Source organism: Chiloscyllium plagiosum, unplaced genomic scaffold (genome assembly GCF_037043375.1).
Source record: "Chiloscyllium plagiosum isolate Xiang-an unplaced genomic scaffold, Cpla_swu_hap1 HiC_scaffold_6, whole genome shotgun sequence".
In the NCBI taxonomy this organism is placed as follows: Eukaryota; Metazoa; Chordata; class Chondrichthyes; order Orectolobiformes; family Hemiscylliidae; genus Chiloscyllium; species Chiloscyllium plagiosum.
Genome location: NW_028270144.1, coordinates 70,275,578 through 70,302,427, shown reverse-complemented (window position 1 = coordinate 70,302,427; position 26,850 = coordinate 70,275,578). Strand labels below are relative to the sequence as shown.

Here is a 26,850-nt window from a genome sequence, read left to right as displayed (position 1 = left end):
GGAAGAGCATGCTTGACCTCATCCTTACCAATCTGCCTGCTGTCTCTGACCACCACACAGTCCTTGTGGAGACAAAGGCCTGCCTTCACATTGAGAACACTCTTCGTTGCTTTGTGTGGCACTATCATCACGCTAAATGCGAGAGACTTCAAACAGATCTCATAAGTCAAGACTGGGCATCCATGAGGCATGGTGGGCCATCAACAACAGCAGAATCATACTACAACACAATCTGCAACTTCTTGACCTGGACTATCCCTCACGGCATCATTATCATCAAATCTGGTTTAATAGAGAATGCAGGAGGGCATGCCATGAGCCTGACCAGGCATAACGAAAAATGAGTTATCTATCTGATGAAGCTACAGAACTGGACCACCTTGATGCCAAACAGCAAAAGCAGCAAGTGATAGGCAGAGCTAAGCGATCCCTTGATCAACTTTTCTCCCTGCAGTGTCAGGCTGAGGTGACCTAACAGAGATTTATAAAATCATGAGGGGCATGGATAAGGTGAATAACCAAGGTTTTTTTCCCCAGGGTAAGGGAGTTTAAAACTAGAGGGCATAGGTTTAAGGTGAGAGGGTATAGATTTAAAAGGGACCTAAGGGCAACTTTCTCACATAGTACGGTGCATGTATGGAACAAACTGCCAGAAGAGATAGTGGAGGCGCATACAATTATAACATTTAAAAGGCATTTGGATGGGTACATGAATAGGAAGGGCTTAGAGGGATATGGGCTGAAAATGTGTTGCTGGAAAAGCGCAGCAGGTCAGGCAGCATCCAAGGAACAGGAGAATCGATGTTTCGGGCATAAGCCCTTCTTCAGGAAGGAATATGGGGCAAATGCTGGCACATGGGACTAGATTAATTTAGGATATCTGTTCGGTGCGAATGAGATGGACTGAAAGGTCTGTTTCTGTGCTGTATCACTCAATGACTCTATAAATGATTATGGCATCTGATCCTAGTCAGGTCTCCCCCAACTGCCTAAAAGCCTCCAGTCTCTGGATTATTTCTATGTTAAAATCTTTCCTTGATTATTCCAAACCAAAAGTAAGCAAATATCTTGCAATGAATTCTTTTTCCTGTTGTAAACACTCACAGCATCAGCAAACTTCCATGAACACAACATGTACTGGTTTAAAATCATAGTTTGGGAAAGAGTGACCAAGCTAAGTTTAAATCCCTTCATATAAATAAACCAATGCCCATATGCAGCTGGTTGAAAAACAAAACTTCACAATAACAGTACATTGCTATCTATAAATTAGGAACAAGAATACATTATTCAGCCCAAAGCACTTTTCAATCCCTCCATTTCAGTGTAAAATTCATAATATTTTGCCCCATGAATTTTACTACAAGCTCAAGTAATTGAAAGGCTAAGAATTGCAACCTTTTTTCTAAATGTTAAAGTTAATGAACTCTTCATTATAACAGGAAAAAAAAGTTTGCAACTTCTCTGCTCAAATATACTGTAATTTAGTTTATTACATGGTAGTTTTCTGTTTTCATGAATCACAAAATTTAACGGATTATCACCGTTTTCTTCCCAAACGCACTTGGAGAAAGCTAGCTTCAAATGCTTAGAGGTAGTGAGGTCTGCAGATGCTGAAAAGTCAGAGTCGATAAAATGTAGAGCTGGAAAAATTACAACATGTCCAGCAGCATCAGAGGAGCAGGAGAGTCGACGTTTTAGGCGGGGGCCCTGACAAAGGCCCCTGGCCTGAAACTTCAAATACTCCCAATAGATTCACCAATTTGTAAAAAAAAAGATTAATAAGTACCTTTGAAATTTATATTTATAAGATTAAATTTAAAGAATCATTATATTCAAAAGTAGTTGCTAATCAAGCACGTGTGAATAGTTTTCATATTCTTGTAATAAATTAAGTTATTTGGTAGTTCTTGAATTTTTTTTCACCAGTCACCAGACTATTACAACAAAACTAATTAGAACATTCTTCTGTCTGGGATCTGTTACTATTAGAATTAGAGATGCCAATATCAAAACTGCTTTGCTTTGACAATTGGACCAAACTAGACTAGATTTTCATATTTTCTCTGGTAACTCTGTCCAGTTACCAACAGATGTGTTCAACATACTTAAAATGGGACCACATTTCAAGGAAATTGCAATCACTCCTGTCAATTCCTAGATGAAAGATTGAGTTTCTTGCAATTTTATCTGTCAGTTTTAAATGTCTTTTTGGTGCTGTATAAGGTAGGGAATGAGAAGAATTAATTTGTTTCTCATTACATCTGATTCACTGTTAATAGTTAGTGGAATGCAATTTGTTATTTTTAGATGTTCACTTCTGTGTCAAATATTGCATGATACTAAGGAAAATTGTTCTGCTCATAATGCATAAATGTAGTTGATTCACATGAGACCATTTGAAAGACATTTACAAAAATCACAACTTATTGAATACTGCTACTATTATAAATTATGTGACGTTTCATACTTGTACGATGTCAATTGTGTTTTATTTTCCTGGACAGTATTCACTTATAACATTGTTATTACTGTGTTTTCTTTTTAAATTTGATTGCAGATCCAGAATGTATGCAGAAGAAGACAGCAGAAGCAGGAGGTTCTCTTTTGCTTCCACCTCATCAAGATACAAATTTCAATGGTTTAGACATCTCAATAAAAGCTGGTGGGGCACATACCCCTGAGAATACAGTTATCCATAAGCTCCGACGTGACCTTAGTATTGAAGTGCCATCCCCTTCTCAGGTACAAAGATCAATGTGTAAACAAGTTCCTGATGTTATGCACATACAGTAGTCACAGTATGATGAGTCTTCAAACTGGGTGACTCCTTTTTTGAATTTAAGCCTACATTTGTATAACTTCATGTCAAGAGATTAGCAATATCTTCCTGCTCAGTAGGAGACTGCGTGATATACATGTTCACCATGGTTGATTTTAAATCAAAAGTAATGCATAACTAATTTCACACTGGCTCTTTTTTAAGGTAATAATGCAACAAAGTCTTCAATTGTTTTAAATTTTGCAGCATTGAGAGGTTTGAAAAGCAGCATATCTGTCTGGATCATTAAATGAGATTTCATATGCTGCTGAACCCCTCATTTATTCTTCTTTGACCTGTAGATTTGACCATTCGAACTTTCTTCTGGCTGGCCTGCCACATTTCACCCTCTGTAGACTGGACAACATCTGGAACTCTGCTATCCCATATCCTTGTTTTCCCCAAGTGCTGTTCACTCTTACCAATACTCATTCACCTACTTGGACTTCCTGTCGAACAATGTCTTGATTGTAACATTCTCAACTTTGTTTTCAAATACTTGCCTGGCCTTTTCCCTCCCTATTTCTCTAATCTCCTGCAGCCCCACAATCCTCCAAGATTCACATCCCATTCTGTTCTCTTGTGCACCTTCAATTCTAATTGTTAGCTGAGTCTTCAAATGAGGAGTCTTCAACCGAAGCACTGGAATTCCTTCCTTATACCTCTGTACCTCAACTTTCTCCCATAAAAATCTCTTTTACCAATCGCTTGGCTGCTGCCTTCTTTGACCTGTGGTCTAATTTTGCTGTATAACACTCTAGTGAATCACCTGGGGCTGATTTATTATGTTAAGGGTGCTAAATGGGTATTTTTATTTCCTTGGAGTGCCTAACTTTGAAAAAGTACGTTGTAATGTTAGATGTATGGAATTCCTATTTATGACACCCTACTTAATAAAAATTTCATGAAGTTCCATTCCACCTCATATATTCGGATGCACATTCTTGTTGTAACCTTTTTAGTGCCTTCCAAAAGTAGAAAGAAGTAATTCTTTTTTTTAAAATTCTCATCATTTTCCCCTTTTTGATTTTACCTGGAGCAACCAACTAACTCCTTGGCAGGTTGCAGTTCCCTGGGTACTTTGCCAAAGTGGCTGTTTTTCATCTGAAAAAGAGAAGCACTGACACACTATTGAACTGTTGGAGTATCATATAAAATCTCATTCTGTCCTTTCCTTTCTGTACATTTGCACGTAACTCCAACTGCTTCACCAGTACATTTTGGAAGGTGGAATCCAGGCCGTCTTTCTTCCAAGGTGCTGATAGGTACTTCCAGTATACACTAATATACCTTTAAACCAAACTTAAGGATCATTCAACATGCAGAGAGTGGATTTAACCTTTTGCTGAATAAACTTGGCAACGTACTGTGTGCATAATTTCTGCTGAAAAGTTTACAAAGAATTATTTTCTACATACGTTTTACTTTGAATGGCAAATGGGTTTTAGGAATCATGAAAAAGAGTGAATTGTTAAAACTGCATTGTTTGTATTTACTTTGGTGATGAAATGCTGCTTTGTGTTAAAGCAATAATTAAAGGCCAGTTTTGAAGGAAGTTAGCTGCATAATTTTTTGTGTTATTTCGAGCAGGGATATTTTAGTATTGTGCTAATAATTCAGTTAGTGATGTTTTATGAAATTTAATATGTGTCTATGATACACAGCTTCTAAGTACGAGTAATTTTGCACTCTATTTTCTTGCTACTTATACACCAAAGAAAATGAAAACTTAAACTTTCCAGAACACCCACTTAGGGAAAAAATACTTAAGAAGGATAATGCTTTGTTTTACACTCTCATTGTAGATAGATCCTTCTGTTTTGGCTGCACTCCCTCCAGATATTAGAGAACAAGTAGAACAGACGTATGCTGCTCAACAACAGCCTAATTTTACTGCTGCCCCTGTCAAAGAATCAGTGAAAGGCACTGTTACTGGACAAGTACCTGTGTCAATGGCGACAGTGATTCTTGAATTACCTGGACCTCAGGAGCCAAGCAACACTGCTGGAATGGTTGTAGCCCTCCCAGCTTTTTCACAGGTAAGATATCTTCTGTTTATCCTCCTTGTGTTCCTTTTATTATATACATCATGTTTAAATTCGGTAATAAGTGTCTAATCATGATTAAACATTATTGTAATTGTATAAACAATGGAATTTTAATCATACAAAGAGGGTTTACTATTCAGGATGTCTTGTTTCTAAATCCAGGTTGACCCTGAAGTCTTTGCAGCCTTGCCCACTGATGTACAAGAAGAATTGAGAGCTGCTTATGATCAAAGACATCGGCAAGGTAGAATATGAGACACCCTCATATTATTATGACACCCTCATAGTAGAAACTCTCAGAATTCTGAAGTTGCTGAACTTAGCTTCATAAATAGATAAATACATAAGGGAGAAATTAATAGAGAGAAACAATGATAGGTTATAATAATATTTGATGGGAGTGATTCCTAATGTATGAATTTAAAGACAAAAGCTTGGGAATTTTACAGACTCTTAAGTAGACTTAGGTGTAACAATTTGGTTTTACTACATGCTGTTGATTCTGTTCCAATCTACAGAACAGCATAAATTTTAAAATAATGAACACAATTGTATTAGAAATTTTACTCTTTACTCCTGCAGTCAACTATTCACAGACATAATATCCAGCTGTAAGATTCTTTGGCTAGTATTTGGACAGGCTAACTTGTAATTCTCTAAGCACTTACAATTGAAGACATCAGCTACCGATGCTCCAGGGAAAACAGCCCCAGCCTATTCAGCTTCTCCTGACGGCTCAAATCCTCCAACCCTGGCAACATCCTTATAAATATTTTCTGAACTCTTTCAAGTTTCACAACATCCTCCCGATAGGAGGGAGACTAGAATTGCATGCAACATTCCAAAAGTGGCCAAACCAGTGTCCTATACAGCTGCAATGTGTCCAAATTTCTTCTAAATGTTGTAATTGTACCCGTATCTCCCACTTCCTCTGGCATATAAACCACCATCTGTGTAGAACAAATTGCCCCATGGGTCCCTTTTAAATTTTTCTCCCCTCACATTAAAATTATGCCCTCTAGTTTTGAACTCGCCAACCCTAGGGAAAGGACCTTTGCTTTTCACCTTATCTATTATCCTCGTTATTTTATAAATCTCTATAACGTTACCCCTCAAGTTCCTAGTGAGAAAATTCCCAATTTATAAGGTGGTCTCACAGCACCGCGGACCCGGGTTCGATTCAAGCCTCGGGCAACTGTCTGTGTGAAGTTTGCACATTCTCCCCATGTCTGTATGGGTTTCTTCTGGGTGTTCCATCTTCCTCCCATAGTCCTAAGATGTGCAGGTTAGGTGAATTGGCAATGCTAAATTGCTCATAGTGTTCAGGGTTGTGTAGGTTAGGTGTATTAGTCAGGGGAGATGTAGAGTAAAAGGGTAGGGGAGTGGGTCTGGATAGGATACTGGGTCTGTGTAGGATACTGTTTGGTGGGTTGGTGTGGACTTGTTGGGCCAAATGGTCTGTTTCCAAACTGTAAGAATTCTGCGATTATCTAGACTCTCCCTATAATGCAAACCTTCTAGTTCCAGCAACATCCTGGTAAATCTTTTCTATACCCATTTCAATTTAATAATATCCTTCCTATTGCAAAGTGACCAGAACTATACTCCAAAAGATTTGGTGTCCATGCTCTTTGAGGTCTTTTGATGCATTGTCACACAACAGACTTGAGGAAAATTATAGTTCATGAAATAAAAGATACAAAAGTGGCTATGTAATATGAAACCGAGTGGTTAATGTATATGTTTCAGGATGGATGAAGATTTGTAATATTTGTAATACTGGGACTTTTGCTTTTCCTTAGATATTAATGACCTAGATCTTGATATGCAGGAAATAATTTCAAAGTTTGCAGATGACACAAAACTTGAAAGAATTTGTAAACTGTGAGGACAGTGTCGAACTCCAGATAGGTGGTAGATGAGCTTAAAAACAGAAATGTGAGGTGATGCATTTTAATTGGAAGAATGTTGAAAGGCAACATGAGATATGGTATACAGCTCCTGCTTGTATATGTACACATATGATTGAAAGTGGCAGAACAGGGAGAAAAAGCATTTAATGAAGCATGTGGTACATTTGGCACCAAAAATAGGGCAAGAGAGTACAAGAGAAAGAAGGTGTGTTAAAGTAATGAAAGGAATCGGTGAGTGCCGAAAATAGTCTCTCTTATTCAACAATCACAGAGACCTAAGGGACAACATTTTCATGCAGAGGATGGTACGTGTATGGAATGAGCTGCCAGAGGAAGTGGTGGAGGCTGGTACAATTGCAGCACTTAAAAGGCATCTGGATGAGTATGTGAATAGGAAGAGTCTGGAGGGATATGGACCAAGTGCTGGCAAATGGGATTAGATTAGGTTAGGATATCTGGTCGGCATGGATGAGTCGGACCAAAGGGTCTATGATTCTATATCACAATATGTCATAACACAGTATCTCACAGAGGTGATGCTGATCTTGTAAAGGCACTTGTTGACCTCAGCTGTAGTGTTGTGTGCAATACTGGTGCCACATTATAGGAAGAACTCCAAAAGGTGTGTTGTCCACGGGGTACTTCAGTTATGAAGACAGATTGAAGAAGTTGGAACTGTCCTTCCCATAGAAATGGCAACTAAGAGGAGATCTAATTGAGGCTTTCAGAATCTTGAGTGGACCAGGGAGATTAACATTAGATTTAAAGTGATATAGTGATATGCAGAAGAAGCCATGGTGAAGTGAGAAAAAAACTTCCATTCTATTTAGCGACTTAGTATGGAATGTACTGCCTGGGGGTGTGATGGAGGCAGAGTTGATTGAGGCATTCAAGAGTGCATTGGATGATTTTTTTTAGGTAAAAGTAATTAGTAAGGTTATGTGGAAGAAACAGGAGATTGGCATTTGGTAACACTGCTCAGGTAATGAGCTGATGCTGACACATGGGGCCAAATGGCTGCTTTCTGCACTGACATGAATAATTATATTTCTAATGAAGATAACTTTACAAATTGACTTTAACTTTTTTGACATCTGGGGAACCTACATGAATAAATTAAATCTCTCCGGTTTAAACTTCACTTCAAAGCATTTTCCAAGATATCTTGAGGCAAATTGGCTTCTCCAGCTAAATCCAAAATAGCTACTATAATACTCGACATGAATACTTTTCTCACCATCCTTTGACCTATCTTTCTCCTTTGAAGTTTAATTACCTCAGCTTTGTTTGAATTGCACAAACTTCAGGGTTGTTTGCTAGTTTTTCAGTCGAGTGTTTCCATTTATTTTGTAGACAGTACTTAATTTTCAACCTAAATGTTAGATTCCTAGAACAGAATTTAATTCTGAAATTAAATTCTGTCAAAAATTCAGAAAACTCTAGAAACCTTTGAGTGGAATGTGCATGAATAAGTCTTGAATAATTTAGCCCATATGATTCACACTATGCTACATTGAAGAGGAGGCTTGCACCAATGGAATCTGCTCCACTTCCCTCTTTCTCACATCCATCTCTCTTGCATCCCTGACCCAGAACCAAGTATTAAGTTTGTGATATTAACTACACTTTAGTAGGGAGGCACCAAGTAGTGAACTGCAAATGCCACTGAGGAAATTCAAAGTGAGAATAATTTATATTCCCATTTCCTCAAATGCTAGTCAGAATTCAGTGCCTTCTCCAGGAGATAGTTCTGGTGTTGAAAGTTTAGATAGAGAACATAAGTGGGCTGGCTATTCAATCCACTTTGTTTCACACATGAAGGACAGAGATGGGGAATCGTGGAGGGGAGAAAATGGGCAGAAAAATGAGAATTAAAAAGAAGTGGATGTGTGATAATTGCTTATGTGATGATGAGTTCAGTCAGGGCATATAAATTTCAAAAGTAACAAACATAGTATGAAGAGTGTGTGTGGAACATATGTATATGAATGTTGTTAGACCTTTGTAATTTAAAGTTTAGTGTTTTTATAAAGGGAGAAGTAATTCACAATGGGATTAAAAGCCATATTTTACTGTTTTAGGCATGAAGAATCCATTGCTGCAGTTAAAGAGTACCATTCCTGAAAAGTCAAAGAAACGTTTCAAGAAGAAGAATCAGACCAGTCCCACTAAAGTTCAGAATCCTCTTAAAAATAAGCTAACGATTAGTCCACATAAAGTGTTGCCTGACTTGATCCGACATGAACACCAAGTTGAAGAAAAGCTGCAGGTAGAGACACTAAAGTTCTGCCATTATAATGCCATCATGCAGCCAAGTGTCTTAATTGTAACTGTAATACCATTCATTTCTGTTAAGAAGATCGCTTTCCATTATGGTAATGTTATTGAATGTCAAATACTTCAATATTAGTAACAATCATTATTCTAAATGATTGCCTTTTATTTCCTTACAGGTTGACCCTGGTATTTCTACTTCAGACCAACAACATAAACTGTCCTCACAGGGTGAAATTAGCACCGACTCAGTTTATTTAAAAGCTAACCTCGCTGGAGCCTATGAATTGAAAGATGTAAAATCACTTCTGAAAGAATGGGTTACAACTATTGGGGGTAGGTCTAAGTTATTTATGATAGCTTAGGTTAAGGTACAGCTTTCAAAATAGCCATTAAGAATCGAAATAGAAATACAATGCTAACTGAAAGACAGCAACAACTTGCCATTTAAAAGCGAATGTAATTGAGGTATTGCTCAACTGGGAGCTAGTGTTAGGTGAGTGAGCGCAGAGGTAATAGGTGAGTGGGACTTGATGCAAGTTCAGATATGTGTGCAGAAATTTGAATCAGTTTAAATTTGAGGTTTGAAAATAGAAGCCCAATCAGGAGCAGAATAATGAAATCCGGAAATAATAAAAGCCTAAGCAAAGGAATTGGATGATGTTGTCTGGTGGACATAGCTTACTAATGGTGTCAATTTGTGGACATAAGCTGGGTCAACTTCAATGAGGAATTTACAAGAGCAAAGGGATGTGATGGATGGCAGTTATAGGAAGACAGAAAAGTCACAGATACAGTCAGATGGATGGGTTAACTCCAGGGAAGGTAAGAGAGCTAGGCAGTTAGTGCAAGATTCTTCTGTGACCATCCCCATTTCAAACAGATATGCTGTTTTAGAAAATGTAGGGGGTGATGAATTCTCAAGGGAATGTAACACGAACGGCCAGGTTTCTGTTTTCACGACAGGCTCGAATGTAAAAGGGGTATGTCGGGTTCCAAACGATCCGTTGTGTTAGGGGAATCTCTAGTCAGAGGCACAGACTGATGTTTCTGTGGCCAGCAGCGAAAAATCAGAATAGTATGTTGCCTCCCTGGTGCCAGGATCAAGGATGTCTGAGAGGGTGCATAATGTGCTCAAGGGGGAGAGGGCCCAGCAGGAGGTCATTGTACACATTGGAACTAACAACATAGGAAGGGAAAAGGATGAGATTCTGAAGGGAGAATATAAAAGATTAGGTAGGAATTTAAAAAGGATGCCCTAGAGGGTAGTAATATCTGGATCACTCCAGGTGCTACAAGCTAGTGAGGGTAGGAGTAGGAGGATAGAGCAGATGAATACATGGCTGAGGAGCTGGTATATGGGAGAAGGATTCACATTTTTGATCATAGGAGTTTTTTCTCGGGTGGAAGTGACCTGGACAAGAAGGATGGATTGCTCCGAAATTGGAAGGGGACTAATATACTGGCAGGGAGATGTGCTGGAGCTGCTCAGGAGGATTTAAACTCGTAAGGTGGGGATATTGGAGGGGGGGGGGTGCGATGCGGGGGGTGGTGGATGGATGAGTGGGACCCAGGCAGATAGTGAGGAAAGAGATCAATCTAAGATTGGTGCACTTGAGACAAGAGGCGAGTCAAACAGTCAGGGCAGGCAGTGAAAAAGCAGAGAACAAGATAGGACTGATAAATTAAACTACATTTCTTTCGATGCAAGAGGCTTAACAGGGAAGGCAGATGAACTCAGGGCGTGGTTAGGAACATGGGACTGGAATATCATTGCAATTAGAGAAACGTGACTTTGATGGACAGGACTGGCAACTTAATGTTCCAGGATACAAATGCTGCAGGAAGGATAGAAAGGGAGGCAAGCGATAAGGGATAATGTTACTGCTGTACTTAGGGAGGATATTCCCGGAAGTACATCCAGGGAAGTTATTTGGGTGTACATGTGAAATAAGAAAGGAATGATCCCCTTATTGGGATTGTACTATAGACCCCCTAATAGTCAGCGGGTGATTGAGAAACAAATTTGTAAGAAGATTTCAGTTATCTGCAAGAATAATAGGGTGATTATGGTAGGGGAGTTTAACTTTCCAAAGATAGACTGGGACTGCCATACTGTTAAGGGTTTAGATGGAGAGGAATTTGTTAAGTGTGTACAAGAAAATTGTCTGATTCAGTATGTAGTTGTACCTACGAGAGAAGATGCAAAACTTAACCTCCTCTTTAGACATAAGGCAGGTCAGGTGACTGAGGTATCAGTGGGGGAGCACTTTGGGGCTAGTAACCATAACTTTATTAGTTTTTAAATAGTGATTGAAAAGGTTAGACCAGATCTAAAAGTTGAAGTTCTAAACTGGAGGAAGGCTAATTTTGACAGTACTAGGCAAGAACTTTCAAAAGCTGACTGGGGCAGATGTTTGCAGGTAAAGGGAAGACTGAAAATTGGGAAGCCTTCAAAAATGAGATCACGAGAGTCCAGAGACAATATATTCTTGTTACGGTGAAAGGAAAGGCTGGTAGGTGTAGGGAAAGCTGGTTGACTAAAGAAATTGAGGTTTTGTTTAAGTAAAAGAAGGAAACATATGTCAGGTGTAGACAGGAGAGATTGAATGTATCCTTAGAAGAGTCTCAAGGCAGTAGGAGTATATTTAAGAGGGAAATCAGGAGGGCAAAAAGAGAACATGAAATAGCTTTGGCAGATAGGGTTTAGGAGAATCTAAAGGAATTTTATCAATACATTAAGGACAAAAGGTAACAAGGGAGAGAATAGGGCCCCTAAAAGATCAGCAAGGTGGTCTACGTGTGGAGACGGGGGAGATACTAAATGAGAATTTTGCATCAGTGTTGACTGTGGAGAAGGGCATGGAAGATATAAAATGTAGGAAAATAGATGGTGACATGTTGAAAAATGTCCATATTACAGGGGAGGAATTGCTAGATGTCTTGATAAAGGTGGATAAATCCCCAGGACTGATCAGGTGTACCATAGAACTCTGTGGGAAGCTACGGAAGTGATTGTTGGGCACCTTGCTGAGATATTTGTATCATTGATTGTCACAGGTGAGGTGCCAGAAGACTGGGGGTTGGCTAATGTGGTACCACTGTTTAAGGAAGATGGTAGGGGAAAGCCAGGGAACTAAAAACCGGTGAGCCTGATGTCAGTGGTGGGCAAATTGTTGGAGGGAGTCCTGTGGGACAAGATTTACTCGTATTTGGAAAAGCCAGGACTGATTATGGATTGTCAACATAGCTTTGTGCGTGGGAAATCATGTCTCACGAACTTGATTGAGTTTTTTTGATCAAGTAACAAAGAGGATTGATGAGGGCAGAGCGGTAGATGTGCTCTATATGGACTTCAGTAAGGCATTCGACAAGGTTCCCCATGGGAGATTGGCTAGCAAGGTTAGATCTCATGGAATACAGGGAGAACTGGCCATTTGGATACAAAATTGGTCCAAAGGTAAAAGACAGAGGGTAGTGGTGGAGGCTTGTTTTTCAGACTGGAGGCCGATGACTAGTGGAGTGCCACAAGAATCGGTGCTGGGTCCACTATTTTTCATCATTATATAAATGATTTGGATGTGAGCATAAGAGGTATAGTTAGTAAGTTTGCAGATGACACCAAAATTGGAGGTGTAGTGGACAGCGAAGAAGGTTACTTCATTACAACAGGATCTTGATCAGATGGGCCAATGGGCTGAGAAGTGGCAGATGGAATTTAATTTAAATAAATGCGAGGTGCTGCATTTTGGGAAAGCAAATCAGAGCAGGACTTGTACACCTAATGGTAAGTTCCTATGGAGTTTTGCTGAACAAAGAGACCTTGGAATGCCAATTCATAGTTCCTTGAAAGTAGAGTTGCAGGGTAGATAGGATAGTGAAGAAAGCATTTGGTACGCTTTCATTTATTGGTCAGAATATTGAGTACAGGAGTTGGGAGGTCATGTTGATTAGACCACTTTGGAATATTGCGTGCAATTCTGGTCTCCTTCCTATCAGAAGGATGTTGTGAAACTTGAAAGGGTTAAGAAAATATTTACAAGGATGTTGCCAGGGTTGGAGGATTTGAGCTAGAGGGAGAGATTAAATAGGCTAGAGCTGTTTTGCCTGGACTGTCAAAGGCTGAGGGGTGACCTTATAGAGGTTTCTAAAATCATGAGGGGCATGGATAGGGTAAATAGACAAAGTATTTTCCCTGAGATGGGTGAGTCCAGAACTAGAGGGCATAGTTTAGGGTGAGAGGGGAAAGATATAAAAGAGACCTAAGGGGCAACCTTTTCACGCAGAGGGTGGTATGTGTATGGAATGAGCTACCAGAGGGAAGTGGTGGAGGTTAGTACAATTGTAACATTTAAGAGGCATTTGGATGGGTATATGAATAATAAGGGTTTGGAGGAGTATGGATCTAGTGCTGGCAGATGGGACTAGATTGGGTTGGGATATCTGGTCGGCATGGATGAGTTGGACCGAAGGGTCTGTTCCCGTGCTGTAGATCTCTATGACTCTATGATCTAGTCCTTGGCTGGCCCCTCTGTAACTGAATTCTTGACTTGCTGACCCACAGACCGCAATCTGTAAAAGGCGACGACATCTCCAAAATAATCCTCAACACCAGTGCCCTGCATACTCAGCCTCCTAAAATATTCCTTATACTCTCATAACTGTGTGGGCAAATTCCACCCCCTAACTCCATTTACATGGTTGCTGATGACATCACCATTGTAGGTTGGATCTCAAACAACAACAAGGCATAGTACAGGAAAGCAAGCAAGTGTGTAACAGCACAGTATAAAGATGTTAATCTCTCCATCAGTGGAAGAAAAATGAAGGAGCTGGTCATTCCACTCAGGAAGCAGAATGGAGGGCACTCTCCTATCTGCATCAGTGGTGTTGAGGTGGAGATGGTTGAGATCATCAAGTTCCTGGGAATGATGGTCATTCACGCAACAGTCAAGAAAGCACATCAATATCTCTACTTCCTCAGAAGGCTAAGGAAATTTGGCACGTCCATCAATTTTTATAGATGCGCCATAGAAAGCATGGTATGGCAACTGCTTTTCTCAAAACCGCAAGAACCTACAGAGTCATGAACACAGTTGTCCATCATGCAAACCAGCCTTCCATCCATTGATGCCATCTATACTTCCCTCTGCCTCAGGAAAGCAACCAACATAATCAAAGACCCCCTCCCACACTGGTTTTACTCTCCACCCTCTTCCATTGGGCAGAAGATATAGAAGTTTGAATAGTTGTACAAACCAGTTTGAGAACAGCTTTCTCCCGCTGTTATCAGACTTTTGAGCTGACCTCTCAAGTGTTAATTCAGATCTCTCTCTCTCTGCACCTTCTCTGCAGTTGTAACACTGTATTCTGCACTCTGTTCTGCTACTCTGATGTACTTTGTATGGTACAGTCTGCCTGTGTAGCACAAAAACACTATTCACTGTCTTGATACATGTAACAACAATAAATCAATCAATCATTTTATTTTTCCCTTTTTATTAATTTCTCTTGGTTTCTCAAACACTCCCAATTCTCAGGCCAGCACCTGTTCATGACCATGTTACAATTTGCTACTTTTAATCTAATACTTTCCTTAACTTCCTTAAGAAGCCACAGATTGCATCATCATCACTGAGTTTTGTTTTCTAAATTTTTTGGTTAACATTTTCTTTATGCCACGTGACTTTTAGTCTGTTTACTGTCTGTCCTTCTCATTTCAGTATTTTTGACTCACATTTTAGATTAAGGCAGTGGTTGGCCAGCGACATGATCAGAGGAGCTATCCTGCAAGGTTGTCAGTAAAGTAGCTAATTTCATACTAATCTTAGATTAGTTGTGAATTTAAATGGACTAGCATTGTGAGGAGTACAGTCAGCAAATCCATTTTTGTTCCAAACTATTCAATTGTTCCATCTTGAAGAAAGAGAAGCCCATTAACATAATACTTATACAATCATCAGTTGCAAGCATCTAAGTGCCTTCTATTTTTCATTAACTCCCTGTGTAATTATGAAAAGAACATAGTGTCATAAGATATCAACCATTCCTGTTCTCCATAACAGCTTGTCTATATCTTGCACTAACAAGGATTTATCATCACTGGCTACACCATTCCTTTGTATTGAGTAGCATTAGAATGCTGGTAGCACTTTGCTAGGTGCAACCTCATTACACGTGAGACTGTGGTAGCATGAAGCTCCTCGGTTCAAATGATCCCAATTTACATAATTTTCACTGAGTTCATATTTTTACTTTTGCTATATTTTATACCTTTGCTATAAGTGACAGCAGAGATCAGAGCTGAATGCATATTTATCATTTGCCATTTAATCCACAAATTTGGTGACTTTTAAAATTGCCGAGATTTTCGCTACCATCCTCTAATTCCTGTTTTACGCTGTTTTTCTGTTTGCAATGTGTTGTGGTCCTGCATTACTTCCTAATTCCTCAACCGTTTCGCTCTAACAGCAAAGGCTGCTAATTTTCAGTGTGCCACCTCACTCTTATTGTGTCTGCTTGTCTAAAGAAATGAATTCTCTAAAGATTGTCGCAGAAAAGATTTACACTGCTGCAACTGGAGAACTCGAATATAATTTCTGCAGCACTTGCATTTTTTGAACTGGAGCACACTAATAAGACTGATACAAAACTCTAAATGGTGCAAATATATATTTGATAACACAATGGATAATCCTGTTTTTAACCAATACCCTGCATATAGGAGTGTAGTGTAGTGAACTATGCATCTTTGTTATAATGCAAAATTAAATCTAATGAGCTCCATGTTTAGAGTTTAAGATGTTTTTAAAAACACCCAATTTCACAATTCATATATTGCAGGATTATAACTTTTGGCCTGAGACTGAAGTATTTAAAAAGAAGATAGTGGAAACCTCTGGTGAAAGATTGGTAAACAGACCTGACATAATTGCCATTCAGAGGGTGGTCTATTTTACTGAAATGGGCTGGAATAGAAATAGGTCCTCTTTTAGTTTAGGAATAGAAATTGTCAATCTGTTAAGATTGTGGTTCACCTTATTTGAGGTACCCCAAATCAAAGCAAGGTTGGAAAACTAGTAAACAAGCAAAGATCTTAGTCTTTTCAGATCAAAGAACATGTTTGAGAAATAGTTGAAATCTCTATCTGGCTCATCCCCAGGTATGGAGATGGGTTGCAGTAAAGTACCCTTTAGTTTTGGGATTATCTGTGTCTTGCCACAGAAAATATACAGTTCTCTGAAGTTGGCACAGCTTGGAAAGGGCTAGAGCGAGAGAAAGCTGGCAGACCACTAAGCGACAAAGCAATTAAGCCCATACTTGAACTGGGGTGTCTCCAGTCATGAGGTGCTTAAGGAGAATTACAGGGTTGCCTGACCAAATTATCATGGAAGGGTCCCAAAATATCTCATACCTCTAGGATCAAGTATCTGAGTTATGGCTCATCTTGGTTTGGTTCCAGGAGGAATGAAGGAACCTTCAAAATTCTGGAAAGTATCTGGGAACTCTTGAATCAAAGTAACAGTAAAACAGTGTCTTAAGTCTGTGAGGGGGTGCATGTGGGAGTGTGTGTGTCTATAAGGGTGTGTGTGGGTGTCTGTGTGCGCGTCTGTATGTACCTTGTGTGTACTTTGCTCAAAAACTGCATACATTCATGTAGAACTCTGAGCTCAAAAACTGCATGAATTTATGTAAAACTCTGTTATCTCACTTTTTAGATTAGAATCAATCTAAACATCAGGTCATAGACAGAGAACACAGGGGGCTAACACCTTCAACATATTGTCCAGCTATCACCATTGTTAACAGCTAACCCGAGAATGCAACTTTTTAAAAAAAAGGGTTTTGTGATTTACACATGAAAGAAGTGAAACTATCACTGTATTCTAACAGATGAAAGGCTTAACAATCAATTTTTCAATGTATGATTTCAGTTACATCACACTGCAAAAATTTGCTATAAATTCTGTGTTAGGATCGAGCCCTCTACAATCACCTGATGAAGGAGCGTCGCTCCGAAAGCTAGTGTGCTTCCAATTAAACCTGTTGGACTATAACCTGGTGTTGTGCGATTTTTAACATTCTTATTTTAGTATTCAAAAAAAATTAGGGTCAGAGTGAAAGTGAAATAAATTTTGATGACTCTTCATAATTTAAGTTTTTGTGAATCAAAATCATCTGTACTTCTCTTTAAATTATAATTGTTGACAATGACCAGGGAAAAACTGAAGTCTTCTGTTTTCATGAATGAATTTTAAACAATTTATTAGTTGTCCACTCTCCCTTCCTATCCCTTGTATCAAATTGATTTTCAGCAACCTTACTCTTTTGATATCTTCCTAAGTCTTGGAATTTGGTGTGATATTGGGAAATACAAAACTACTCAAGATTCATTGCATCATGCATTTTCAGGTACAGCTGTTCTTACAGAAGTTTTATTCTACCTTTCCGTAGCATTGTTAAATGAAAAAGAAAATAGAAACCAGCCACAAGGGTTCTGTGTATGAGTGACTAGTTATGCCTTGCTCATACAATTGTCTTAGTGTAGCTGACCATGAGTTGGCATTGAATTGGAATGTTTGGAGTTACCCAGCTGAACAACCATATAGTACAATGCTCAGATGGATTTGAATTACTGGGTTGTTAGGCTAATCATTTGATACAGATTTGGAACCATTTGCAAGCTGCTCATTTTGTTTAAAAGCTGAAAGAACTGTCGATGATGTAGATCAGAATCAAAAACAGAAATTGCTGGAAATGCTCAGCAGATCTGACAGTATTTGGAAAGAGAAATCAGAGTTAATGTTTTGGGTCTGATTCTGCGGAAGGGTCACTTGACCGGAGACGTTACTTGTTACTCATTTTGTTTAATTTGTTTTTAAAAATAGCAGCTTTAATGACTTTAGATATTTAGTTTGCGATTGCATATGGTATGCAGTATTTTCAAGGATATAATGCGATGGAGTGTATAAAATCTTTTACAAAAAAAACTGCAATTGAATGTTTATGAACTTCTTAGCATTTTCATTTCTAATGCAGCATCATTTGTGTTTGTTCAGAGCCAGTGGAAGAAGACATTTTGCAGGTTGTAAAGTATTGCACTGATCTCATTGAAGAAAAAGATCTGGAAAAGTTGGATCTGGTTATTAAGTACATGAAAAGGTAACACATTTATCTCTCAAGATGTGTGTTATGTTTTACGATTTCTAGTTTAATAGTTTTTCTTCTTTTTGTTGGACTCCATTTAAGAATAATTTTTCTCTTTGCAAAACACTTCATAGTGTACAAATCATAATATTCTTAATTTTTGTACATTGTAGGACAATAGCATTAATCTTGGTTGGCGAATATGGAGGAATACAAGTTTAGATTTTATTGTTCCTCGTATTACCAGATTTGAATTTATCCTGGCCCTGCAATTAAATATGTTTTTATGTTTAATTGATTTTTTCAATAATACGTTACTTCATTCACTTCTGTATATATCCTATGCACATCACAGGAATAAGCTCAGATTGTTTTGTTGAGAAAACTTGAATGATGCAGTTTTTTAAGACTTTCAGTTTTCTTCTGTGGTCTTATGCTTGCTTTACTGAAGGCTATCAGAATGGAAAACATTTCTATTTCAGAATTCATTGTTTCCTTCAAGCACTCAGTTATATGGTAAAGTTAGATGCAAAGTCATGTTTTTGATAGTCTTCTCCAAGAAATCGGAGTCTGAGGGGTGACCTTATAGAGGTTTACAAAATTATGAGGGGCATGGATAGGATAAATAAACAAAGTCTTTTCCCTGGGGTCGGGGAGTCCAGAACTAGAGGGCATAGATTTAGGGTGAGAGGGGAAAGATATAAAAGGGACCTAAGGGGCAAATTTTTCACACAGAGGGTGGTACGTGTATGGAATGAACTGCCAGAGGATGTGGTGGAGGCTGGTACAATTGCAACATTTAAGAGGCATTTGGATGGGTATATGAATAGGAAGGGTTTGGAGGGATATGGGCCGGGTGCTGGGAGGTGAGACTAGATTGGGTTGGGATATCTGGTCAGCATGGACGGGTTGGACCGAAGGGTCTGTTTCCATGCTGTACATCTCTATGGCTCTAAGGTGATTGAGGATGAATCTTGGGAAGCCATTACAGTTTAGTAATATAATATTTTCCTTGACCTTTCCTTGGCGATAGAATTACTCCATAAAAATGAATTACTCCTGTTAAGGAAATATTTAGGAGACAGCACACATTGTATGATGAGTTTCAGGGCAGTGTTGAAGAATGACTTACCACCATTCAAAAGTAAGAAAAATCTGTTGGTGGAGAGCTGAGTTTAATGGGGCAAGAATCGAGCTGAGGAAGAATTGATGGAAATAAGAGGTTGGTGGGAAAAACAGTGTTCCACTTTCAAAGAGTAGATGGTTTGGATACGGTCAAGGTACACACCCTTTTATGGAAAAAATAAGATCAACAAATCCAGATTCCCTGCATGACAAAGGAGGTAGAAATTACCATTAATTTGGTAATTCAAATTCAGTCCAAAGATATGCAGATTAGGTGGATTGGCCATGCTAAATTGCCCATTCTGTCCAGGGATGTACAGGCTAGGTGGATTAGCCATGGGAAATGCAGGATTATGGGGATAGAGTATGGGGCAGGTTCTGGGTGAGATGCTGTTTGGAGGGTCAGTATAGACTCGATGGACTGAAAGTCTATTTCCACACTACAGGGGAACCTCAATTATCTGAAAATCGGATTATCCGAAGGAGATCTCAAGGTCCCGATGGAAACATTACATCAAAGGCGTGTTTCCAACAGTAATCGTGTCTTTTGTTTACAATGATTAAACAGGCACCGTCTCCAAAAGACTGACTGCCTGCCCTCTCTCTGTCCCCACACTTTCCCTGGAGTTCTACCCTAAACACCCCCCCCTTCCCAAGATAATCTCTCCTCCATTGTCCTGTACAGGCAAAGGTGGAACCTGTCAAAAAGTTGTGTGTGTGTGGCTGTGGCTATGTGTGCTATTTGGAGACTTACCGCACAAAGGCAGCTGCAGCATTCTTGTTGGTGTCCGGTCCAGCCGCCCTGGAGAGGGGTGAGGAGGAAGGGGGTGAGGGTGCAGTTTTGGCTGGGGGAAGGTTTTGCACAGTGTTGGGGGCGGTTTTGGAAGCAAGGGGAGGTATTACACGGGGTTGGGGGCTGGGGGGGGGGAGGTGTTGCACGGGGTTGGGGCGAGGGGAGAGGTGTTGCACGGGGTTGGGTGCGGGGCCTCGCGCGTTGTGTGCTGCTGCAGTCTCCTGAATGGGGAGCAGACTTTAAAAGCTCCAAGCTCCGGAGGAAAGGCATTTAATCAATTAACTGAATAATTGTTTATTCGAATGAAATAGTACCCGCCCATCATGTTTGGATAATCGAAGTTCCCCTGTATGGAGATTCTATGATTCCATGATTAGAAAACAAGTCTTATGACTGATGTCATTGAGAATCAAAATCAATGAGGTTTTGGGGAAAGGTGAAAAGCAAATAAGAAAAACGAAGCTAATCTATAAAAAAACTTACAACTAGCATAAAGGTGATCCTAAAGTTTTCAATAGGCATATAAACAGTACGAAACTGATTAAAGGAGGAAAAAGGCCAATTAGAGACCAAAAAGAGAATTTTCACCTGGAAGCAGTGGGCATGGCTCAGGTGTTAAATGAACAAAACAGAAACTGCTGGAGAAACTCAGCAGGTCTGGCGTCAACTGTGGGAAGAAAGGAGTCAACATTTTGAGTCAGGTGACTCTTCAGAACCATTAAATTAATACTTTGATCCCACTATACAAAAGAGCAGGATGCTGCTCCTGTCATGGTGACAGAAGAAAATTCTTATTGCTATAAAGGTTCAAACTTAATAAGAAAGAAATCTTGGATAGATTGTTGGCACTTAACATCATCAAGGTACTAGGACTAAGTGAGGTGTATCCAAGAATTATGAAGGGCGTGAGGGTAGAAATTGCAGGGATGACTGTCTTAATCCTTCATGCTTCCCTGGACTCTGAGGCGGTGCCAGAAGACTAGAGAACTGCAGACATTATGGCCTTGATCAAGAAAGCTTGTAAGGATGATCCCAGAAATTATAGACCAGTTAGTTTAACTTTCTGTCACTAAGAGTTTCCTGGAGGAGGAAGAAGTCACGTTGGGAGTTTTGCAGAAAGTGAGCAAGGCAACGTTTTTTGAATTGGCAGGAAGGCTGGGTTTGGGTTGCCTTTGTCCTTGCAAAAAGGGGGAGGGGGTAATTGCAGCAACAACTCAATATTTATGATTGCGAGAAATGCCATCGGAATCATTGGAATTAGTTAAAATTCAGTTGCAAATGAAGCAGCTTGAACGTGAAAAGGAAATTAAACCATTTGAATTGCGATTGAAAGCAGAAGAAAAACAAAGAGAGAATAATTCTAGCAGAGGAAAAAGTAAAAAGAAAGAATAGTTCTGGCAGAACAAAAAGAAAAGAAAAGGAAAGGCCTAGTAGAAGAAAGGGTCTTTTTGAACTTCAGGTTGGAACTGGAAACTTGAAGTCGACTTAAAGTGGTAGAGGTAGAGGTGAAAGGTCGGAGTAGTAATGAGGACAGTGATAGAACACAATCCCATTGTGACTAGAGGCCTGATGGGTATCGTTTAAGCCTGTCCAAGTATTGCTTAAGTTCAACGAGAACAATGTTGAAGCCTTTTTCATTTCATTTGAGAAGGTGATTAAACGAGTGAAATGGCTGGTCACCGTGTGAGTATTGTTGATTCAAACAAAGTTGGTAAGTAAACTAGTGAGGTATTTGCATTACTATGAGAGGAGATATCTGGGGACTATGATGAGGTTAAAAAAAACCATCTTGAGCATATGAACTAGTACCAGAAGCCTACAATGTTTTATGAATCTAAGGAGAAAACCTAGTCAAACATATATAAAGTTTGAAATGATCAAACAAAGTAACTTTAGTAGGTGGATAAGGGCATTGAAAATAGATCAAACATATGACGTTTTTAGAAAGGAGCATTTTGAAGGAGTTCAAAAATTCACTTCCTGTCGTAGTGTGAAGTCATGGAAGAGCAGAGAGTTGAAACGATAAGATTAGCAGCTGAAGTGGCTGATGATTATGAATTAGTGTATTCTTGCAAGATGATGAGAAGATAGAAAGACCTATTGGGTATTTTTCCAGAAAATTGAATAACCATCAACAGAAAAGTTCCGCAATTGAGAAGGAGACCTCGAGTTTAGTGATGGCATTGCAACATTTCAACATTTATATTGCTAGTAATGTGTCTGAGACAATTGTATATACTGATACTAACCCATTAAAGATTTGAAAAAATTTAAGGATGAAATTCCAGACTATTTAGATGGAGCATATTATTGCAGCCATTCAATTTGAAAATTAAAATGTGTCAGAAGAGAATGTAATTTCCAACGCATTGTCGTGACTTTGATGAAGGGAGATGGAGATTTTGGTGAGAGACGGAGAGAAACTGACTGAAATGGACTGTAGTGAATGTTTGCATGCTTAAAGACAATATAATGTATGTGTATTATAATGTACTAATAGCGTGAGGCTAAAGGTTTATAAAAATGAAGCCATCTTTGCATATAGTTCATTTTTTAAGAGGGTAGGTGTGATGATACTTTGGCTTTAAGTGGTGTAATTTGCCCTGGTTTTTATTATGAAAAAAAAGGTTGAGACAGAAATGCTGACTGGTCTGCTCCATGACAATAAATTAAGCAGCTTGTGAGGTCTTTGTATTTTTTAAGTTGGAATAATAGAAGCAGCCTGAATGGGTGAGGCCAAGCACCCGCAGAACCATGATCTTTAGTTTTAGCTTTCTGCGGTTCCTAGACTCTTGAAGCCGGATGTGGAGTTCTTATTGCTCTCTCTGTTATAGCTGTTATAGCTAAAAGCTGAGGTTCTCTTCCTGCTGTTAGAATTGCATTTGAGACAATAAACTTTACTGAATTTGCCTCTGTCAAAGCTGTGTTTATGGGATGTTATTATATTGGAACAGTTGATTAGTAGTTAATAATATGTATTTTGTTAAGCATTTCAATACATTTACAGTTAAGCCAATCCTTTTCTTTTTATTTTGTCTGTATTTTAATTGTGATGTAAAAATAAAGCCTATTTTGCTTAAGGTTGAGTAGTTTGAATTGCATCTAGAATGCAACACCTTACCTTTAAAATGAGAAAAGATTTGCATCTAGACTATCTTCTTAATATATTTTGAGGGTGTTTTGTCTCGTTCACAATGAGGCAACAGAAATGTTAATGAGATATACAGCAAACATAATGAGAAAAATTATAGGTCATGATATAAAAGGGGCAGGAGCAATGTGAATACAGAAATGGTTGAGTGATAGGAAACAGAGTGTAATGGTCAGAGGATAATTTTTAGCCTGGGGGAAAATTTCAAATAGAGTTGCCCAGTTGTCAGAATTAGGACCTTGTTTTTCTTATTATTGTTCTGGATCTTGGTGTGTCAGGGATAATTTCAAACTTTGCGGCTGACCTTAAAATAGACAAATTGTAAACTGTAAGAAGGACAGTATGGATCTCCAGGAAAGCATTGATAAGTTGGTGGAGTGGGTAGATAGGTGGTAGATGATATTCAGTGCAATGATGTGTGAGGTGATGCACTTTGCTCAAAAGGATATTGAAAAATGATGTAAATAGGTAAATCCTAAAGGGAGTACAGGAACAGTGGGACCTGGGCGTTCATGTGCATAGATAATGGAAGGTGGCAGGACAGATGGAGAGCGCAATGTTCTTGGCTTTATTAATAGGGGCATTGAGTACAAGTGTAAGGAAATAGGGTCTAAGGAAAATTTGGGGAACTGTAGCCAGGTAAGCCTTACATCACTGATGGGTATCCTGAGGGACAGTATTGACGTGCATTTGGAAAGGCAAGGGTTGATTAGGGATAGTCAGCATGGCTTTGTATGTGAGAAATCATGTCTCACTAACTTAATTGACTTTTTTGAAGAGGTGAAGATTAATGAAGGCAGAGTGGTAAACATCTATATGGACTTCAGCAAAGCATTCAATAAGGTTCCATGTGGAAATTTGTTTAGTAAGGTTAGGTGGGATCCTGGGGAGCTAGCCAAATGGATATAAAATTGACTTGAAGGTAGAAGACAGAAGGTAGTGGTGGAGGGTTGTTTTCAGACTGGAATCCTGTGAGAAGTGATGTGCCAAAAGGATCAGTAGCTGGTTCCGTAGACTTTCATCATTTATGTAAATTAATTTAATGTGAATGTAAGATGTGTGGTTTGTAAGTTTGAAGATGACACCAAAATAGGTGGTGTAGTGGACAGTGATGAAGTTTATATCAGTGTACACCAGGCCCTTGATCAATGGGCCAAGGAATGGCAGATGGAATTTAATTTAGATAACTGTGATGTGTTGCATTTTGGTAAGACAAACCAGGGCAGGACTGAGTTTATGGTACAGTCCTGGCGAGTGTTGCTGAACAAGGAGATCTAGAGGTGCCAGTGCGTAGTTCCTTGAAAGTGGACTCGCAAGTAGACAGGGTGGTGAAGAAGGCAATTGGCATGCTTGCCTTCCTTGGTCAGAATATTTAAAGGAGTTGGGATATCATGTGCAGACATTGGTAAGGCCACTTTTAGAATACTGTGTACGATTCTGGTCGCCTTCTGTATGTAGCCTTCTATAGGTGGCACGGTGGCACAGTGGTTAGCACTGCTACCTCACAGCGCCTGAGACCCGGGTTCAATTCCCGCCTCAGGCGACTGTGTGGAGTTTGCACGTTCTCCCCGTGTCTGCGTGGGTTTCCTCCGAGTGCTCCGGTTTCCTCCCACAGTCCAAAGATGTGCAGGTCAGGTGAATTGGCCATGCTAAATTGCCCATAGTGTTAGGTTAGGGGTATGGGTGGGTTGCGCTTCGGCGGGTCGGTGTGGACTTGATGGGCCGAAGGGCCTGTTTCCACACTGTAATGTAATCTAATCTAATCTATAGGAAGGATCTAGTTAAACTTGAGATGCACAAGGATGTTTCTGGGACTGAGGGTGTGAGCTATAGGGAGAAGTTGAAAAGGCTGGGACCTTTTTCTCTGGAGCGTGAATAGGGTGAATAGTTAAGGTCTTTTTTCCTCTGGTGGGTGTGCCCCAAACTAGAGGGCATAGGCTTAAGGAGAAAGGTTTAAAGAGCAGCCGGGGGAGTTGTGGCAGCTGGTACAATTAATATTTAAAAGACATCAGGGTGAATATTTGAATAGGAAGGATTTAGAGGGATATGCGCCAAATTCTGGCAAATGGGACTCGGTCAGTGGAATATCCGGTGAGCATGGATGAGTAAGACCAAAGGGTCTGTTTCCATGCTATACGACTCTATGATTCTAATGTTGAAGTTGTATGAGACAATTGTTAGACCTCAGCTGGAATGTAGTGTCCAGTTCTAGCTGCCACATTATAGGAAAGATGTGCATGCCTTGGAGAAGTGATTTACAAGGTTCCCCATGGGAGACTCATTAGCAAGTTTGGATCTCATGGAATACAGGGAGAACTAGCCATTTGGATACAGAACTGGCTCAAAGGTAGAAGACAGAGGGTGGTGGTGGAGGGTTGTTTTTCAGACTGGAGGCTTGTGACCAGTGGAGTGCCACAAGGATCGGTGCTGGGTCCTCTACTTTTTGTCATTTACATAAACAATTTGGAGCTGGAAATGTGTTGCTGGAAAAGCGCAGCAGGTCAGGCAGCATCCAGGGAACAGGAGAATCGACGTTTCGGGCATAAGCCCTTCTTCAGGAACCGAAACGTCGATTCTCCTGTTCCCTGGATGCTGCCTGACCTGCTGCGCTTTTCCAGCAACACATTTCCAGCTCTGATCTCCAGCATCTGCAGACCTCACTTTCTCCATAAACAATTTGGATGCGAGCATAAGAGATACAGTTCGTAATTTTGCAGATGACACCAAAATTGGTGATGTAGTGGACAGTGAAGAGGGTTACTTCAGGTTACAACAGGATGTGGACCAGATGGGCCAATGGGCTGTGAAGTGGCAGATGGAGTTCAATTCAGGTAAATGGGAGGTGCTGCATTTTAGGAAAGCAAATCTTAGCAGGACTTATACACTTAATGGTGAGGTCCTAGGGGGTGTTGCAGAACAAAGAGACCTTGGAGTGCAGGTTCATAGCTCCTTGAAAGTGGAGTTGCAGGTAGATAGGATAGTGTAGAAGGCGTTTGGTATGCTATCTTTTATTGGTAGGAGTACTGAGTACAGGACTTGGGAGGCCATGTTGCGGCTGTACAGGACATTGGTTCGGCCACTGTTGGAATATTGCATGCAATTCTGGTCTCCTTCCTATCGGAAAGATGCTGTGTAACTTGAAAGGGTTCAGAAAAGATTTACAAGGATGCTGCCAGGGTTGGGGGATTTGAGCTATAGGGAGAGGCTGAGCAGGCTGGGGCTGTTGTCCCTGGAGCGTCAGAGGCTGGGGGGTGACCTTATAGAGATTTGACATGCATAGGATAAATAGTGAAAGTCTTTTCCCTGGGGTCGGGGAGTGCAAAACAAGAGGGCATAGGTTTAGGGTGAGAGTGGAAAGATATAAAAGAGACCGAAGGGGCAACTTTTTCACACACAGGGTGGTAGGGATATGGAATGAGCTGCCAGAGAAAGTGGTGGAGGCTGGTACAATTACAGCATTTAAGCGACATTTGAATGGCTATATGAATAGGAAGGGTTTGGAGGGATATGGGCCGGGTGCTGGCAGGTGGGACTAGATTGTGTTGGGATATCTGGTCGGCATGGACGGGTTGGACCAA

General features: G+C 39.9%; 1 protein-coding gene across 3 annotated transcripts in view; it reads left to right on the top strand.

Moving 5' to 3' along the window:
* rev1 (REV1 DNA directed polymerase) overlaps positions 1–26,850 on the top strand; it is a 125,487-nt gene that overhangs the window by 79,589 nt on the left and 19,048 nt on the right. For all 3 annotated transcript variants that reach the window (XM_043691688.2, XM_043691686.2, XM_043691687.2), the window contains exons 17-22: positions 2,561–2,745; positions 4,627–4,860; positions 5,032–5,113; positions 8,864–9,051; positions 9,236–9,392; positions 18,116–18,218. In XM_043691688.2, coding sequence (XP_043547623.2) covers positions 2,561–2,745; positions 4,627–4,860; positions 5,032–5,113; positions 8,864–9,051; positions 9,236–9,392; positions 18,116–18,218 — 949 coding nt within the window. The remainder of the gene's footprint in view (positions 1–2,560; positions 2,746–4,626; positions 4,861–5,031; positions 5,114–8,863; positions 9,052–9,235; positions 9,393–18,115; positions 18,219–26,850) is intronic.